This window comes from Scyliorhinus torazame, unplaced genomic scaffold (genome assembly GCF_047496885.1).
Source record: "Scyliorhinus torazame isolate Kashiwa2021f unplaced genomic scaffold, sScyTor2.1 scaffold_236, whole genome shotgun sequence".
NCBI classification, from domain to species: Eukaryota; Metazoa; Chordata; class Chondrichthyes; order Carcharhiniformes; family Scyliorhinidae; genus Scyliorhinus; species Scyliorhinus torazame.
In genome coordinates, this window is record NW_027307963.1 from 184,808 (window position 1) to 202,033 (window position 17,226).

A 17,226-nucleotide genomic window follows, 5' to 3' on the forward strand; every position below is an offset into this window, starting at 1 on the left:
ATCTACATGTCAAACCAGGTCAGTCAGGGCAGCCTTGAGGAGTTCGTAGAATGTATCCGCAATAGTTTCCTCGAACAGTGTGTAATGAACCCTACGAGGGTGAAAGCTATCCTAGATCTGGTCCTGTGTAATGAGACAGGAATAATTAATGATCTCATAGTTAGGGATTCTCTCGGAAGGAGCGATCATAGTATGGTTAAATTTAAAATACAGATGGAGTGTGTGAAGGTATAATCCCAATACCAATGTCTTGTGTTTAAACAAAGAAGACTACAATGGGATGATGGAGGAGTTGGCTAGAGTAAATTGGGAGCAAAACATTTATGGTGGGACAATTAAGGAACAGTGGAGGACTTTCAAAGCGATTTTTCACAGTGTTCAGAAAAAGTATATACCAGTGACAAGGAAGGACTGTAGGGAAAGGCATAATCAGCCATGGATATCTAAGGAAATAAACAAGGGTATCAAATTGAATGAAAAGGCATACAAAGTGGCAAAGATTAGTGGGAAACGAGAGTATTGAGGCACGATAGCACAGTGGATAGCACTGTTGCTTCACAGCGCCAGGGTCCCAAGTTTGATTCCCGGCTTGGTCACTGCCTGTGTAGAGTCTGCTCATTCTCCCGTGTCTGCGTGGGTTTCCTCTGGGTTCTCCGGTTTCCTCCCACAAGTCCCGAAAGACGTGCGGTTAGGTAATTTGGACATTCTGAATTCTCCCTCAGTGTACCCGAACAGGCACCGGAATGTAGAGACTAGGAGCTTTTCACAGTAACTTCATTACAGTGTTAATGTAAGCCTACTTGTGACAATAATAAAGATTATTATTACATGCCCGGTTCACCTCATCTAGGCCTCGGGAGGCCCCTTTACTGACTGACGAAATGCCGCATAGAGGGAAGCTGGAGCCATTTAACACTGGTACAGATGATTGGAAACAATACATTGAACGTATGCAATATTTTTTAAAGACAAATGTGATTGTCGGCGATGAGAGATAAACTGGGTATTGCTACTGCTTGCGGAGGGCCTACCTACAATGTGATAAAAAGCCTGGCTCACCCAGATCCCCAGGTACAAAGTCATTCGCCGCCCTGGTGGCCTTAGTGGGAGCATTTTGACCAGAAACTGCCGCTCATGGTATGCCCCTTCCAGTTCCACACAGCTACTCAGCCGCAAGCCGAGTCAGTGAGCGACTTCCTGGCCTGCCTCCAAAAACCAGCGGAGAAATGCAAATTCGGACCAATATTAAATGAGACGCTCCGGGACCTCTTAGTGTGTGGTCTCTGTGGCACGGCCACGCAGTAGAAATTACTAGCTGAGGCCCACTTGGACCTGCAACGCTTGGTGGAGTTGCCATCTCCAGAGAAAGTGCCGAACAAGGGGTCCAGGAACTCCAGAGAATTGCGATAGTTAGTCTGGGACGCCAAGGCAAGAACTGAGAAAGCTGGCCCCGGAAGTGGAACATCTTCAGGAGGAACACAGGCCACCGTAACAGAGGCCAAGACCGCGGCCGGGCATTCGCTCCTGACATGTGGCCCGAATAAGCACGGACCCAACGTCTCAGCCTCGCTACATCCGTGCCAGACCTGTTCCGTGCACCCAATGGCCCAAGGTAGATGCAAAATTGGGCCAGATGGAGAGTTTGGACATCATACACCCAATGCAGTTCTCCGACTGGGCGGTGCCAGTCGTCCCAGTCATGAAACATGATGGTTTATGTGGCGACTATAAGATGACGGTCAACTGTGTGTCTCGGCTGGACCACTATCCAGCCCCTCGGATCAAGGATTTTTCCGTGAAGCTGATCACGTAAAGTTTAACGGTCCCAAGTTTATTTTGTGCAATATTCCAGCGAGCAATGGACAATATCCTGCGAGGCCTACCTCACGTGGCGGTCTATCTGAATGACATCCTGATCACGGGCTCATCCAACCCGGAGTATCGGCGAAACATGGCCGAAGTGCTGAGACGTTTGGAGGATCCGCCTCCGGCAAGAGACGTGCATTTTCAACGCCGCCTAGGTAATGTTCGGGCAGCACGGTAGCACAGTGGTTAGCACAATTTTCTTCACAGGTCCAAGGTCCCAGGTATAATTCCTGGCTTGGGTCACTGTCTGTGCAGAGTCTGCATGTTCTCCCCGTGTCCTGCATGGGTTTCCTCCGGGTGCACCGGTTTCCTCCCACAGTCCAAAGATGTGCGGGTTAGGTGGATTGGCCATGATAAATTGCCCATATTGTTCAAAAAGGTTAAGTGGGGTTATTGGGTTACGGGAATAGGGTAGAGGTGTGGGCTTGAGTGGGGTGCTCTTTGTAAGGGCCGGTGCAGACTCGATAGGCCAAATGGCCTCCTTCTGCACTGCAAATTCTATGATTCTATGACTCTATGAGCTACTGCTTTGACCACCATGATTTACACCCAGTGGAAGAAAAGGTACAGGCAATTTGGCAGGCCCCCGTGTAAGGTGGCCCAACGGAACTCCAATCATTTCTAGGCCAAGCCAATTGGCCACCACTCTAGCCCCCTCCACCATCTGTTAAAGAAGGGGCAATGCTTGGAGTGGGCCCAGAAACAGCAGACGGCTTTCGGCAGAGTGAAGCAACAGCTTTCCTCAGCAAGACTGCTAACCCACTTCGACCCATCACGACCACTCCTGTTGACCCATGGCGCTTCTCTGTACAGCGTCAGGACCATGCTGACCCTCACCATGGACGACAGATCTGAACGTACCATACCTTCACCTCAAGAACATTGGCCGGCACAGAGAAGCAATATGCTCAGATTGAGAAGAAGGGTTTGGCTGTCGTGTTTGGAGTGAAGAAATTTCATCAATATATCTATGGGCATCGCATCACCATTCTCACGGACCACAAAACCCTCCGCGGACTCTTCAAGGACGATTGGGCGATCTTTTTTTTTTATAAATTCATTTTTTCCAATTAAGGGGCAATTTAGCACGGCCAATCCACCTAACCTGCACGTCTTTGGGTTGTGGGAACGAAACCCACGCAAACACGGGGAGAATGTGCAAACTCCACATGGACAGTGACCCAGAGCCGGGATCGAACCTGGGACCTCGGCGCCAGGAGGCAGCAGGGCTAACCCACTGCGCCACCGTGCTGCCCCTTTGGGCGATTTTCCCCCCATTGCTTCTGTCCGACCCAGTGACAGGCACTGCTGCTGGTGGCATACGGTTATATTCTGGAACACTCCTCGGGGGCAAAGATTCCCCACACCGACTCGTTAAGCCGTCTGCTCCTTCCAACCAGGCTACCCACACCTTCACCGGCGCGGGCCAGTGAGGTAATTGACACCCTCCATTTTATGGACTCATTAGCGTCACGGAATCACGCATTCGCATGTTGACCCAGACTGACATTCAGCTATCACACGTTCGCCACGTGGTACAGTATGGGGCTCAGCCCCGGGCTTTACCGTAGGACCTGAAGGCCTACACCATGAAGACGCAGGAGCTGAGCATACAGGGCATAATACTCCTATGGGGACCCCGTGGTGTCCAAGATGAAAATGTTAGCTCGTAGCTACATTTGGTGGCCCGGCATGCAGTGCCAGCCAGACGTTTCCCCCTGCAGCCCCATTCTACCCATGGGAATGGCTGGGTCGTCCGTAGTCTCGCTTCCATATAGAGACTTTGCTGGGCCCTCCCCCTCATCGATACCCACTCCCAAGTGGATGGAGGTCCTCAAGATACAGGTGGCGTCGGCCCGAGAACTCAGGCACATTTTTAGCACGCACGGCACACCCAAAGTACTTGGTGTGCGACAATCGTACAGCTTTCACAAGTACAGAATTTGCGACCTTCGTATCCGCCAATGGGATCAGTCATGTGAGGACCGCCCCATATCACCAGTCTTCAAATGGGTTGGCCGAGCGAGTAGTGCAAACTTTCAAGCTTGGAATGAAGAAGCAAACATCGGGTTCCTGGGAGATCCGCTTAACCAGGTTCTTATTCTGCTACCAGTCGATCCCGCATGCCATGACAGGCATCGCAACAGACGAGATGTTGATGGGTCGCCACCTCCGCACCTGTTTAAATCTCATCTTTCTGGATATTGGTAGGAAAGTCCGCAAAGCTCAGGACCAAACCGAGGTAAGCCACTGTGCGAGTTCACCCCAGGAGACACAATACATGTCCGGAATTTCGGCGATGGAGCCACTTGGATCCCGAACGTCATGTTGGCAAAAACGGGACCCGTTTCCTACCGAAGGCAGGCACAGGGCCGCGAGTCTAATCGGCATGTGGACCACCTTCAAAGCCCCATACCGGATACCCGAGCTATACCGGCTGTTGATTCTGATGCCCCAGCGCCAGCGTCTTCGCCCCTGTCGACAGCTGTCGAGGATTCAGGGGTCACTTTGACGATGCCGGAAAAGGAACCACATAGTTCCGACTCTGGAACCGAGAACAACTCACCACCATTAGAGTCATCCATGCCAGCTCTCATGGCCGCACCTGCATCACCTCCACCACCCAGATGCCCATCGCGCAAATACCACCCCCCTGTCCGATTTATACCTCCTGACGCTACACGTTCTGCGCCTGAACACCTTCCACGGGCAAAACGGTCAAAAGGGCTGGCACACTTTCCCGTGGATGTGGAAGTTATTCTGAACTTGGCCCGGGGGGTTGGGGGGGTGGGGTGGAGAGAGAGTGTTATAATCCAAATGTATAATCCAAACCAGGGGCTGGTTTAGCACAGTGGGCTAAACAGCTGACTTGTAATGCAGAACAATGCCAGCAGCGCGGGTCCAATACCCGTAATGGCCTCCCCGAACAGACGCAGGAATGTGGCGACTAGGGGCTTTTCATAGTAACTTCATTGAAGCCTATTTGTGACAATAAGCAATTATTATTATTATATGTAGTCCTGGCATCAGGTCCTTATGATTTCCCAAGATCTTGGGTCACCTTCTGTGTGGGGTTTGTACCTTCTCCCAGTGTCTGCGTGGGTCCCCTTTCCGGGTGCTCTGGTTTCCTCCCACAGTCCAAAGTTGTGCAGATAAAGTGGATTTGCCCTGCTAAACTGCCCCTTAGTGTCTAAACGTAAGGTGAAGTTACGGAGATAAGACGGGGGAGTGGGCCTATTCGGGTACTCTTTCAGAGTCGGTGGAGACTCAATGGGCCGAAAGACCTCCTTCAGCACTGTTAGGAATTTATGAGTAGGTTGTCTTGTGACGATAAGACTACACCCCAGGGTGTCTTGTGACGATGGACTACACCCCAGGGTCCTAAAAGAGATAGCTGAGGAAATTGTGGAGGCATTGGTGATGATATTTCAGGAATCACTGGAGGCAGGAAGGGTCCCAGAGGACTGGAAAGTGGCTAATGTAACAACACTGTTTAAGAAGGGAGGGAGGCAGAAGACAGGAAATTATAGGCCGGTTAGCCGGATTTCGGTCATTGGTAAGACTTTAGAATCTGTTATTAAAGATGAGATCGCGAAGTAGTTGGAAGTGCATGGTAAAATAGGACTGAGTCAGCACGGCTTCGTCAAAGGGAAGTCGTGTATGACAAATCTGTTTGAGTTCTTTGAGGAGGTAACAAAGAAATTAGACAAAGGAGAACCAGTGGACGAAATTTATTTAGATTTCCAGAAGGCCTTTAACAAGGTGCCACATAAGAGACTGTTAAATAAGTTAAAGGCCCATGGTGTTAAGGGCAAGATCTTGGCATGGATAGAGGATTGGCTGACTGGCAGAAGGCAGAGAGTGGGGATAAAGGGGTATTTTTCAGGATGGCAGCCAGTGGTGTGCCTCAGGGGTCTGTGCTGGGACCACAACTTTTCACAATATACATTAATGATCTGGAAGAAGGAACTGAGGGCACTGTTGCTAAGTTTGCAGATGATACAAAGATCTGTAGAGGGACAGGTAGTATTGAGGAAGCAAGGGGGCTGCAGAAGGATTTGGACAAGCCAGGAGAGTGGGCAATGAAGTGGCAAATGAAATACAATGTGGAAAAGTGAGGTTATGCACTTTGGAAGGAGGAATTTAGGCATAGACTATTTTCTAAATGGGGAAATGCTGAGGAAATCAGAAGCACAAAGGGACTTGGGAGTCCTTGTTCACGATTCTCTTAAGGTTAATGTGCAGGTTCAGTCGGCAGTTAAGAAGGCAAATGCAATGTTAGCATTCATGTGAAGAGGGCAAGAATACAAGATCAAGGATGTACTTCTGAGGCTGTATAAGGCTCTGGACAGACCCCATTTGGAGTATTGTGCGCAGTTTTGGGCCCCGTATCTAAGGAAGGATGTGCTGGCCTTGGAAAGGGTCCAGAGGAGGTTCACAAGAATGATCCCTGGAATGAAGAGCTGGTCGTTTGAGGACTCTGGGTCTGTACCCGTTGGAGTTTAGAAGGATGAGTGGGGATCTTATTGAAACTTACAAGATACTGCGAGGCTTGGATAGAGTGCTGCAGAAGGCTGTGGACGCCAAATCACTGAATGTCTTTAAGACAGAGATAGATAGGTACTTGATTAATAAAGGGATCGGGGATTATAGGAGAAGGCAGGAGAATGGGGATGAGAAAAATATCAGCCATGATTGAATGACGGAGCAAACTCGATGGGCCGAGTGGCCCAATTCTGCTCCTAAGTCTTATGGTCTAAGGCTTCTTCTGCTGGAATTGAAGGGGTGACTTGATTGAAGTGTACAAGATCTTGAACAGTATTGAGAAGGTGAACATTGAAAAGATATTTCCTCTTGTAGGAGTCCAGAACTAAGGGGCACTGCTTTAAAATTTGGACAGTACGAAGTCTTACAACACCAGGTTAAAGTCCAACAGGTTTGTTTCGATGTCACTAGCTTTCGGAGCACTGCTCCTTCCTCAGGTGAATCATGGTGTGAACCTGGTGTTGTAAGACTTCGTACTGTGCTCACCCCAGTCCAACTCCGGCATCTCCACATCATTAAAATTTGGAGACACCCGTATAGGACAGAGATGAGGAGAAATCTTTTCTCTCAAAGGGTTGTGAGACTTTGGAACTCTCTACCTCAGAAGGCGGCAAAATCATTGAATATTTGGAAGGTGGAGATAAATAGATTCTTGTTAGGTAAGGGAATCAAAGGTTATCGGAGGTAGACTTCCGGGTGCGGCGATGACCAGCTGAGTCGCACGTTTCGGCAGCTCCCGGTGGAACGGACTTTTGGGCTCTTAATAAGAGCCCCAACGGCAATTTTAACGGCTAAAAGTACTGTGCGGTGAACCAGAAGGGAATCCCCTCTGGATACGGATGAAAAAAGGAGAGGAAGGTGGCCGGATTGCGGTGGATCCTTTAGAGCAGCGGCAAGGAAGGCAAGCAAAAACCAAGATGGCGTCGGAAGGTGGCAGTTTAATATGGGGCCCTGAACAACACGAGTTTTTGAAACGCTGTGTGGAAGAACTCAAAAAGGAATTGAAGAAGGAGCTGTTGGCCCCGATATTACAGGCGATCGAAGGGCTAAAGGAGGAGCAAAAGACCCAGGAGCGGGAGCTTCGGGTCGTGAAGGCAAAGGCTGCCGAGAATGAGGACGACATACAGGGCCTGGTGGTGAAGACGGAGATGCACGAGGCACACCATAAACGATGTGTGGAAAGGCTGGAGGCGCTGGAGAACAACGCGAGGAGGAACAACCTAAGGATTCTTGGTCTTCCTGAAGGTGCGGAGGGAGCGGACGTCGGGGCATATGTGAGCACGATGCTGCACTCGACAATGGGAGCGGAGGCCCCGGCGGGTCCGCTGGAGGTGGAGGGAGCATACCGAGTGATGGCGCTAGGACCGAGAGCAGGAGAAATTCCTAGAGCCATAGTGGTGAGATTCCTCCGTTTTAAGGCCAGAGAGATGGTCCTTAGATGGGCAAAGAAAACTCGGAGCAGTAAGTGGGAGAACGCGGTGATCCGCGTATACCAAGACTGGAGTGCGGAGGTGGCGAGAAGGAGGGCGAGCTTTAATCGGGCCAAGGCGGTGCTTCACAAAAAGAAGATAAAATTCGGAATGCTGCAGCCGGCAAGACTGTGGGTCACATATCAAGGGAGGCACCACTACTTTGAGACGGCGGATGAGGCGTGGACTTTTATCGTGGAAGAAAAATTGGAATGAGCGGGTTATTAAAAAAAGAACGTTTGAAACAAAGTGGTGGGGCGAGTATGGGGGGCGAAGAGGGGGGTAAAAAGGGGGGAAAGAGGAGTTTTATGTTATTAATCCTGCGATGTGGTAACTTTTCTCTCTTCCACAGGAGGTGGTGGGGAGAGGAAAGGAGGTGGAAGAGATGGGGCGTTGGCCATTGGGGGCGGGGCCAAGGGGGAAGCGCGGGCTCGGTTCCCGCGCTATGATAATCATGGCGGGAATAGGGAAGCAGGAAGGAGGGGGCGTCGCACGGTGCGAGCTGATGTCACGGGGGGAAGCCGAGGTCGGCCAGAGTTTGCTGACTTCTGGAAGCAACATGGGGGGTGTAACTACGCTAGTGGGGGATCTGGCGGGGGGGGGGGGGTGGGAGGGGGGAATTATTGGGCTGCTGCTGCTGGGGAGAGGGGGGAGCTGGTATGGGGTGGGATGGGCGGGGGGGCACCGCCTGGGGGGGACACAGCTGCGTGGGAACCGGGTGAGAAGCTGGAAAAAGGGGATGGCTAATCGACAAGGGGGGGGGTAAAAAGCCCCCCAGCCCGGCTGATCACGTGGAACGTGAGAGGGCTGAACGGGCCGATAAAGAGAGCACGGGTACTCGCACACCTTAAGAAACTTAAGGCAGACGTGGTTATGTTACAGGAAACGCACTTGAAACTGATAGACCAGGTGAGACTACGCAAAGGTTGGGTGGGGCAGGTGTTCCATTCGGGGCTAGATGCGAAAAACAGGGGGGTGGCTATATTAGTGGGGAAGCGGGTAATGTTTGAGGCAAAGACTATAGTGGCGGATAGCGGGGGCAGATACGTGATGGTGAGTGGCAAACTACAGGGGGAGACGGTGGTTTTGGTAAACGTATATGCCCCGAACTGGGATGATGCCAATTTTATGAGGCGTATGCTAGGACGCATCCCGGACCTAGAGGTGGGAAAGTTGGTAATGGGGGGAGATTTCAATACGGTGTTGGGACCAGGGCTGGACAGGTCGAGGTCCAGGACTGGAAGGAGGCCGGCAGCAGCCAAGGTGCTTAAAGATTTTATGGAGCAGATGGGAGGAGTAGACCCGTGGAGATTTAGCAGACCTAGGAGTAAGGAGTTTTCGTTTTTCTCCTATGTCCACAAAGTCTATTCGCGAATAGACTTTTTTGTTTTGGGAAGGGCGTTGATCCCGAAGCTGAGGGGAACGGAGTATACGGCTATAGCCATTTCGGATCACGCTCCACATTGGGTGGACTTGGAGATAGGGGAGGAAACAGAAGGGCGCTCACCCTGGAGAATGGACATGGGACTAATGGCAGATGAGGGGGTGTGTCTAAGGGTGAGGGGGTGCATTGAAAAGTACTTGGAACTCAATGATAATGGGGAGGTCCAGGTGGGAGTGGTCTGGGAGGCGCTGAAGGCAGTGGTTAGAGGGGAGCTGATATCAATAAGGGCACATAAAGGAAAGCAGGAGAGTAGGGAACGGGAGCGGTTGCTGCAAGAACTTCTGAGGGTGGACAGGCAATATGCGGAGGCACCGGAGGAGGGACTGTACAGGGAAAGGCAAAGGCTACACGTAGAATTTGACTTGCTGACAACGGGTACTGCAGAGGCACAGTGGAAGAAGGCACAGGGTGTACAGTACGAATATGGGGAGAAGGCGAGCAGGTTGCTGGCCCACCAATTGAGGAAAAGGGGAGCAGCGAGGGAAATAGGAGTGAGGGATGAGGAAGGAGAGATGGAGCGGGGAGCGGAGAGAGTGAATGGAGTGTTCAAGGCATTTTATAAAAAATTATACGAAGCTCAACCCCCGGATGGGAGGGAGAGAATGATGGGCTTTATGGACTGGCTGGAATTTCCCAAGGTGGAGGAGCAGGAACGGGTGGGACTGGGAGCACAGATTGAAATAGAGGAAGTAGTGAAAGGAATTAGGAGCATGCAGGCGGGGAAGGCTCCGGGACCGGATGGATTCCCAGTTGAATTTTACAGGAAATATGTGGACTTGCTCGCCCCGCTACTGATGAGGACCTTTAATGAGGCAAAGGAAAGGGGACAGCTGCCCCCGACTATGTCTGAGGCAACGATATCGCTTCTCCTAAAGAAGGAAAAGGACCCGCTGCAATGCGGGTCCTATAGACCTATTTCCCTCCTAAATGTAGACGCTAAGATTCTGGCCAAGGTAATGGCAATGAGGATAGAGGATTGTGTCCCGAGGGTGGTCTATGAGGACCAAACTGGGTTTGTGAAGGGGAGACAGCTGAATACGAATATACGGAGGCTGCTAGGGGTAATGATGATGCCCCCACCAGAGGGGGAAGCGGAGATAGTGGTGGCGATGGATGCCGAGAAACCATTTGATAGAGTGGAGTGGGATTATTTGTGGGAGGTGCTGAGGAGATTTGGTTTTGGAGATGAGTATGTTGGATGGGTGCAGCTGTTGTATAGGGCCCCAGTGGCGAGTGTGGTCACGAATGGACGGGGATCTGCTTACTTTCGGCTCCATAGAGGGACAAGGCAGGGATGCCCTCTGTCCCCATTACTGTTTGCACTGACGATTGAGCCCCTGGCAATAGCATTGAGGGGTTCCAAGAAGTGGAGGGGAGTACTTAGAGGAGGAGAAGAACACCGGGTATCTCTGTATGCGGATGATTTGTTGTTATATGTAGCGGACCCGGCGGAGGGGATGCCAGAGATAATGCGGACACTTCGGGAGTTTGGAGAATTCTCAGGATATAAACTGAACATGGGGAAAAGTGAGTTGTTTGTGGTGCATCCAGGGGAGCAGAGCAGAGAAATAGAGGACTTTCCGCTGAGGAAGGTAACAAGGGACTTTCGTTACTTGGGGATCCAGATAGCCAAGAATTGGGGTACATTGCATAGGTTAAATTTAACACGATTGGTGGAACAAATGGAGGAGGACTTCAAGAGATGGGACATGGTATCCCTGTCACTGGCAGGGAGGGTGCAGGCGGTTAAAATGGTAGTCCTCCCGAGATTCCTCTTTGTGTTTCAGTGCCTCCCGGTGGTGATCACGAAGGCTTTTTTCAAAAGGATCGAAAAGAGTATCATGAGTTTTGTGTGGGCCGGGAAGACCCCGAGAGTGAGGAAGGGATTCTTACAGCGTAGTAGGGATAGGGGGGGGCTGGCACTACCGAGCCTAAGTGAGTACTACTGGGCCGCCAATATCTCAATGGTGAGTAAGTGGATGGGAGAAGAGGAGGGAGCGGCGTGGAAGAGATTGGAGAGGGCGTCCTGTAGGGGGACTAGCCTACAAGCTATGGTGACGGCCCCATTGCCGTTCTCACCGAAGAAATACACCACAAGCCCGGTGGTGGTGGCGACTTTGAAAATTTGGGGACAGTGGAGATGGCATAGGGGAAAGACGGGAGCCTTGGTGGGGTCCCCAATAAGAAATAACCATAGGTTTGCCCCGGGGAGAATGGATGGGGGATTTGGAATATGGCAAAGAGCAGGAGTAACGCAACTGAAAGATCTGTTTGTAGATGGGAAGTTCGCAAGTCTGGGAGCGCTGACCGAGAAATATGGGTTGCCCCAAGGGAATGCATTCCGGTATATGCAACTGAGGGCTTTTGCGAGGCAGCAGGTGAGGGAATTCCCGCAGCTCCAGACGCATGAGGTGCAGGACAGAGTAATCTCAAAGACATGGGTGGGGGACGGTAAGGTGTCAGATATATATCGGGAAATGAGGGACGAGGGGGAGATCATGGTAGATGAGCTGAAAGGGAAATGGGAAGAAGAGCTGGGGGAGGAGATTGAGGAGGGGCTGTGGGCGGATGCCCTAAGTAGGGTAAACTCATCGTCCTCGTGTGCCAGGCTAAGCCTGATTCAATTTAAGGTGTTACACAGGGCGCATATGACTGGAGCACGGCTCAGTAAATTTTTGGGGGTAGAGGATAGGTGTGCGAGATGCTCGAGAAGCCCAGCGAATCACACCCACATGTTCTGGTCATGTCCGGCACTACAGGGGTTCTGGGTGGGGGTGACAAAGGTGCTTTCAAAAGTAGTGGGGGTCCAGTCGAACCAAGCTGGGGGTTGGCTATATTTGGGGTTGCCAAAGAGCCGGGAGTGCAGGAGGCGAGAGAGGCCGATGTTTTGGCCTTTGCGTCCCTAGTAGCCCGGCGCAGGATACTGTTGATGTGGAAGGAAGCCAAGACCCCGGGGGTAGAGACCTGGATAAATGACATGGCAGGGTTTATAAAGCTGGAGCGGATTAAGTTCGTCCTAAGGGGATCGGCTCAAGGGTTCACCAGGCGGTGGCAACCGTTCGTCGAATAACTCACAGAAAGATAGAGGGAATGGAAAAGAAGAAGGCAGCAGCAGCAGCCCGGGGGGGAGGAACCAGAAGGAGTCTCAGGGTTATTAATATATATGTATAATATGTATAGGTCGTTGCTATAAATAATTGCATATTGGACTGTTAAATCATATTTTTGGAGAGTGTTTATCTGAGACAAGGCAGTTGCCATTTAGTTTTAGTTTTCGTTTTTGTTATATATTATTTATTCTTTGTTTATAAAACAGGTCATTGTTATTTATACTGTTATATTACTGTGTAAAGGATACACAATGTACTGTGATGGTTGACAAAAAAATTTCAATAAAATATTTTTTTTTTAAAAAAAGGTTATCGGAGGTAGATGGGAAATGTGGAATTCAATAAGGTCAAGATCTTATCAAATTTAATTTTATTGGATTCTAAACTGCTTAATCTACCCTCCCCACTCTGTAATCTAAATATGTGTGAGAACTTCCGAGTGAGTTTGTGAAATTTGGGGTGTTTTATTTATTTTTTGTTAGATTGGGTTCAGTAAAATTAAGCATTTTTTTAAATTTTAAACTTGAAGTAAACCTGTCTGATTGTGTCTTTTATGGCATAGCACGCAAATAGTTAAATCTCACAGACTTGGCAAATATATCTGTTATTTTTTTTAAAACATGTTGCAGTCAAATGAGGAGAGGGAATAGAGACCCCATCCTCATCTGATCGCAACAGTCAACCTAAATTATATGCATAACCATGGTGGGTGCTTCAACCTAGAATTTCTGGAGTGAGAAACCAGTGTTACTCAGAGTCAAGTTGATACTCGGGTGTTTCGGCCCAACAGCTACGTGAATCATTGCTCAATACACATTCAGTAACTAATCCCACTCAATTTGTATTCACCCTCCCAGATTAGATATTGGAACATCCTGGAGAGGATGGAAAGATTCATAGGATGTCAGAAGCTTTAAATAATAAAATATATTGCTACAGCATGGCATGGCAAGGGAGAAAGGCTAGGCAGAGTCTGATGCAATAAATAAAATCTAGGTGATAACACTAGTATAACTGAAATAAATTGCAACATGATACCAGACCTCTCTCACACCTAAAAGTACCACATTTTGACAGCAAAAGCTAACTTGAACTAATTAGTGGACTTTTTACCGTAAAGCAATATAATCGTACTGCCTATATCTTGTTAGCCAAACGCTGTCAAATTTCTAATCAGTAAGTTGCAACATACTTGGGGCCATAAAAATTTAATATTTCAAATAATGTGTGTCAATTCCACCACACCATATCAACAGGTAATCACCACAGGGTACCAAGCATTTATCAATTGTACCAATAACATTGGGATAACCAAGATAAAGTAACAAAAGTACAAATGATTAATAACATTTTTTTTAACCTGGTAGCTCCCTTGCTGATGTCTATTTTCTGAAGGTTATTAAAATCACACCAAGGGCAGCACGGTGGCCTAGTGGTTAGCACAGCTGCCTCACGGCGCTGAGGTCCCGGCTCTGGGTCATTGTCCGTGTGGAGTTTGCACATTCTCCCCGTGTCTGCATGGGTTTCGCCCCCACAACCCAAAAATGTGCAGAGTAGGTGGATTGGCCACACTAAATTGCCTTTTAATTGGAAAAAATAATTGGGTAATCTAAATTTTTTTTTATTAAAATCACACCACACTCATGACACGCACACCAATCAACCTACCTCCATGTCCTACACCTAGGTAACAGCAAGACCAAACAATTAAAGCTATTATCTCTTAAAAACTGGATGTCAGTATGTGATACTTTCAAAAGTCAACAAAACTGGTCATTAATAGAGAACAAATTCTGAATGTGTCTCATTTCTTGCCAGTATTGTTACTGAATATTGATTCTGAATACTGAATATTGATTCTAATAAACTATAATTTATCCTTGCTCAAGAGGCATCCTTCCACATTCTGGATGCAATGAAATAAAATGAAATGAAATGAAAATGAAAAGAAAATCACTTATTGTCACAAGTAGGCTTCAAATGAAGTTACTGTGAAAAGCCCCTAGTCGCCACATTCCGGCGCCTGTTCGGGGAGGCTATTACGGGAATCGAACCGTGCTGCTGGCCTGCCTCGGTCTGCTTTCAAAGCCAGCGATTTAGCCCTGTGCTAAACAGCCCCTAGCACCTATTGGCGTGACAAATTGCCCAGTTTTTAATCCAGAAATAAATTCCAGATATTTAACATTGGACTGGTTTTAAAACCTTACAACTAAAGCAGGTCCATGCACAAAACAGATGTTGACCTGCTTTTTTATCAAATAGTTCAAATAGACTGCCCATCAGGTTGTAGTCGTAACCATCAGGTTAGGGTAATACAACAGCTGATCCCATAAGTGTTTAGATAGAACAGTAATTATCAAAGAGCCAAATTCAAAGAAACTAGCCTTGTGAGTATCTGGATGATTTAACGGATCACTCTCTCATCTGAATCAGTAAGTTGTGGATTTCAGCCCCATTTCAAGACTTGAAAACTCAATTTTAGCAACAATAAGAAATGATAGATACTTAGAATTCTTTGAGTGACGCATTAAATCGAGGTGGCACTTTTTTTGTTCACACAGCATTACATCAAGAGCAATAGATGCACTTAGTGTTCTGGCCAACTACCTCAAAGAACACCCTCTTTGTGAGATCTTGCTTTGTGACAATTGGCTGCTACATGCAATCATAATCAGCCACGACTTCAAAAAGTAATTTATGGCATGTGGCGTGTCCAGGGACAGTCTGCAATGAGGTTCATTATATAGCCAAGTTATTCTTTGCTATTCTAATTGTTGCTCTATTTTGACTTTAAAAAAAGGGATGGGACTCAGCGCATGAGGCTCCCCTCACCCAGTGTTTCACAGAATTCCTACAGTGCAGAAGGAGGCCATTTGACCAATCAAGTCGGAGTCAGCATGACCCATTGAGTGAGCACCGACCCTCTGAAACAGTATCCCTGCCCTAGCCCTGTAATCCCACCTAACCTTTGGACACTAAGGGGCAATTTTAGAATGGCCAATGTGCATCTTTGGAAACCGGAGCATCCGGTGGAAACCCCCACAGACACCGGGAGAACATGCAAATGTCAGACAGTCAGCCGAGGTTGGAATTGAACCCGAGTTCCTGGCACTGTGAGGCAGCAGTGCTAACCACCGTGCTGCCCCTTGGGGCCCGGTGGCTGGAACCACCACTGCTTCCATCCCACACCCTTTCCAACAGGTACCTGGACACCACCCCACCCAGAATCCATATCCCACTGTCTGGACACCTCCCCTCATCCAAGGGTTTTGCTGCTCTCTGAGTCGCTGCCATGAGGTTACCTTTCCTCCATCACTCCGACAAGCTGCCGCTTCATCCATCTGACATCCGTGGAAGCCGAGTCGTCGAAGGACAGGAAGACCACATGGCTGCGCTGGGGAAGCCTGTTCACCAGGGCGACGAGGGAAGCCTGGCAGCTCCACAAACACTCCAGGAAGCCCGATTTGTTGGTGAACGCCTGGAAGATGAAGGAGCGGGGCCGCTGCTCCTTGGCCGGCGGGAATCTCAGCTCTCCGTCCAGGGTGTCGAGTGTGAAGGCCGGGGCGAGCATGCCGGGCTCCAGGCCGGAGGCGGGGGGCGGTGCGGGCGGCGCCGCCGCCCCGGAGCCCGAGCCCCAGCCGCCTTCCAGGCTGGCCCGCGGCCCCGGGAGGCCCGAGTCGTCACCATAAACCACTCGCTCTTTCACCATCCACAGCTTCTCAGTGCTGATATCCCCGGCCCCGCTTCTTGGGAGCCCGAGCAGGAGGAGTAGGGACCAGGCCCCGAGTCCACGGCCCATCGTCACCCAAAGTCGCAGCGCCTGTCACCAAGTGTCCGGCGGCCCGCCCGCGCCCAACAGCCTCCAACTGCTGCAGCTCTAACTTCCTCTTTGGCAAAATAACCAACAGCAGTCTGAGAGTTTTACTGTCGACTCGACGTACTTTTTGTAGCTTTTATCTATCTAACGGGTTGGTAAGTTATTGTACAATTTACTGTACAAGTTCTTAATGTTCACATGTTCTTTATCTGCTGCTGCCAAGGTCAAGGAAACGTAAAGGATTCGGATTTACAACTCAGCAAACTCCTTTCAAGCAACGCAGAATATGTTGGTGGCTCCTGAACCAAATCAGACGACTGGTAAACAATTGTCAATGTTGGTGCAAAAACAAAAATGCAACTGTGGAAAATAAACTGCTCGGCATTCGCAACAAAAGCAGAAGGTACAGAAAATGCAGTAGGCCAGTCAGCAGCTGTCGATAGGATAAACACCTTGATGTTATGGCTCCTCGGAATATTTTTTGCGGATTCTTCGGACATGGGCATTTCTGACAAGCGTGGCATTCATCTCCCACAAGTGGTGATGGTGCACCCACAGCGCTGTTATATCGGGATTTCCATGGCTTTCCGAATAATGGTGGTATGAGGATGGCTGTGATTTGGTGAGGAACTTGCAGGTAGTGATGTTCCCATGCATTTACTAAACTTGTGCTTTTAGGTACACGTGGTTGGTTTGAAGGCTTGGCCAGTCGCGACATCGTCCCTATCTGGCAGATAGCATTCCTACAGTGCAGAAGAAGGCTATTCAGCCCATTGCATCGACCCAACGAATGAGCACTCTATCCATATCCACTCCCCCATCGATCCTGCCCCATTCCTGGAACCCTATAACCTAACCCTTTTTAAAAAATGTATTTTATTACAAACATGTGTCAAAACGGGTTACAGCACGTAAACACCCCGGGAAACATACTTCCCAGCAGTCAATTATACAGTCTGTACAGATTTATTCCTT

The 17,226-nt window shown here is 49.2% G+C and overlaps 1 protein-coding gene across 1 annotated transcript in view; it reads right to left on the minus strand.

Annotated features, from left to right (window-relative positions):
• The window catches only part of LOC140405788 (uncharacterized), a gene marked incomplete at its 3' end in the record, with an annotated part of 195,401 nt that extends 178,564 nt beyond the window's left edge, over positions 1 to 16,837 (minus strand). The window contains exon 1 of the mRNA XM_072494219.1: positions 15,737 to 16,837. Within this exon, the coding sequence (XP_072350320.1) occupies positions 15,737 to 16,233 (497 nt within the window). The remainder of the gene's footprint in view (positions 1 to 15,736) is intronic.
• Positions 16,838 to 17,226: the final 389 nt, after the last annotated feature.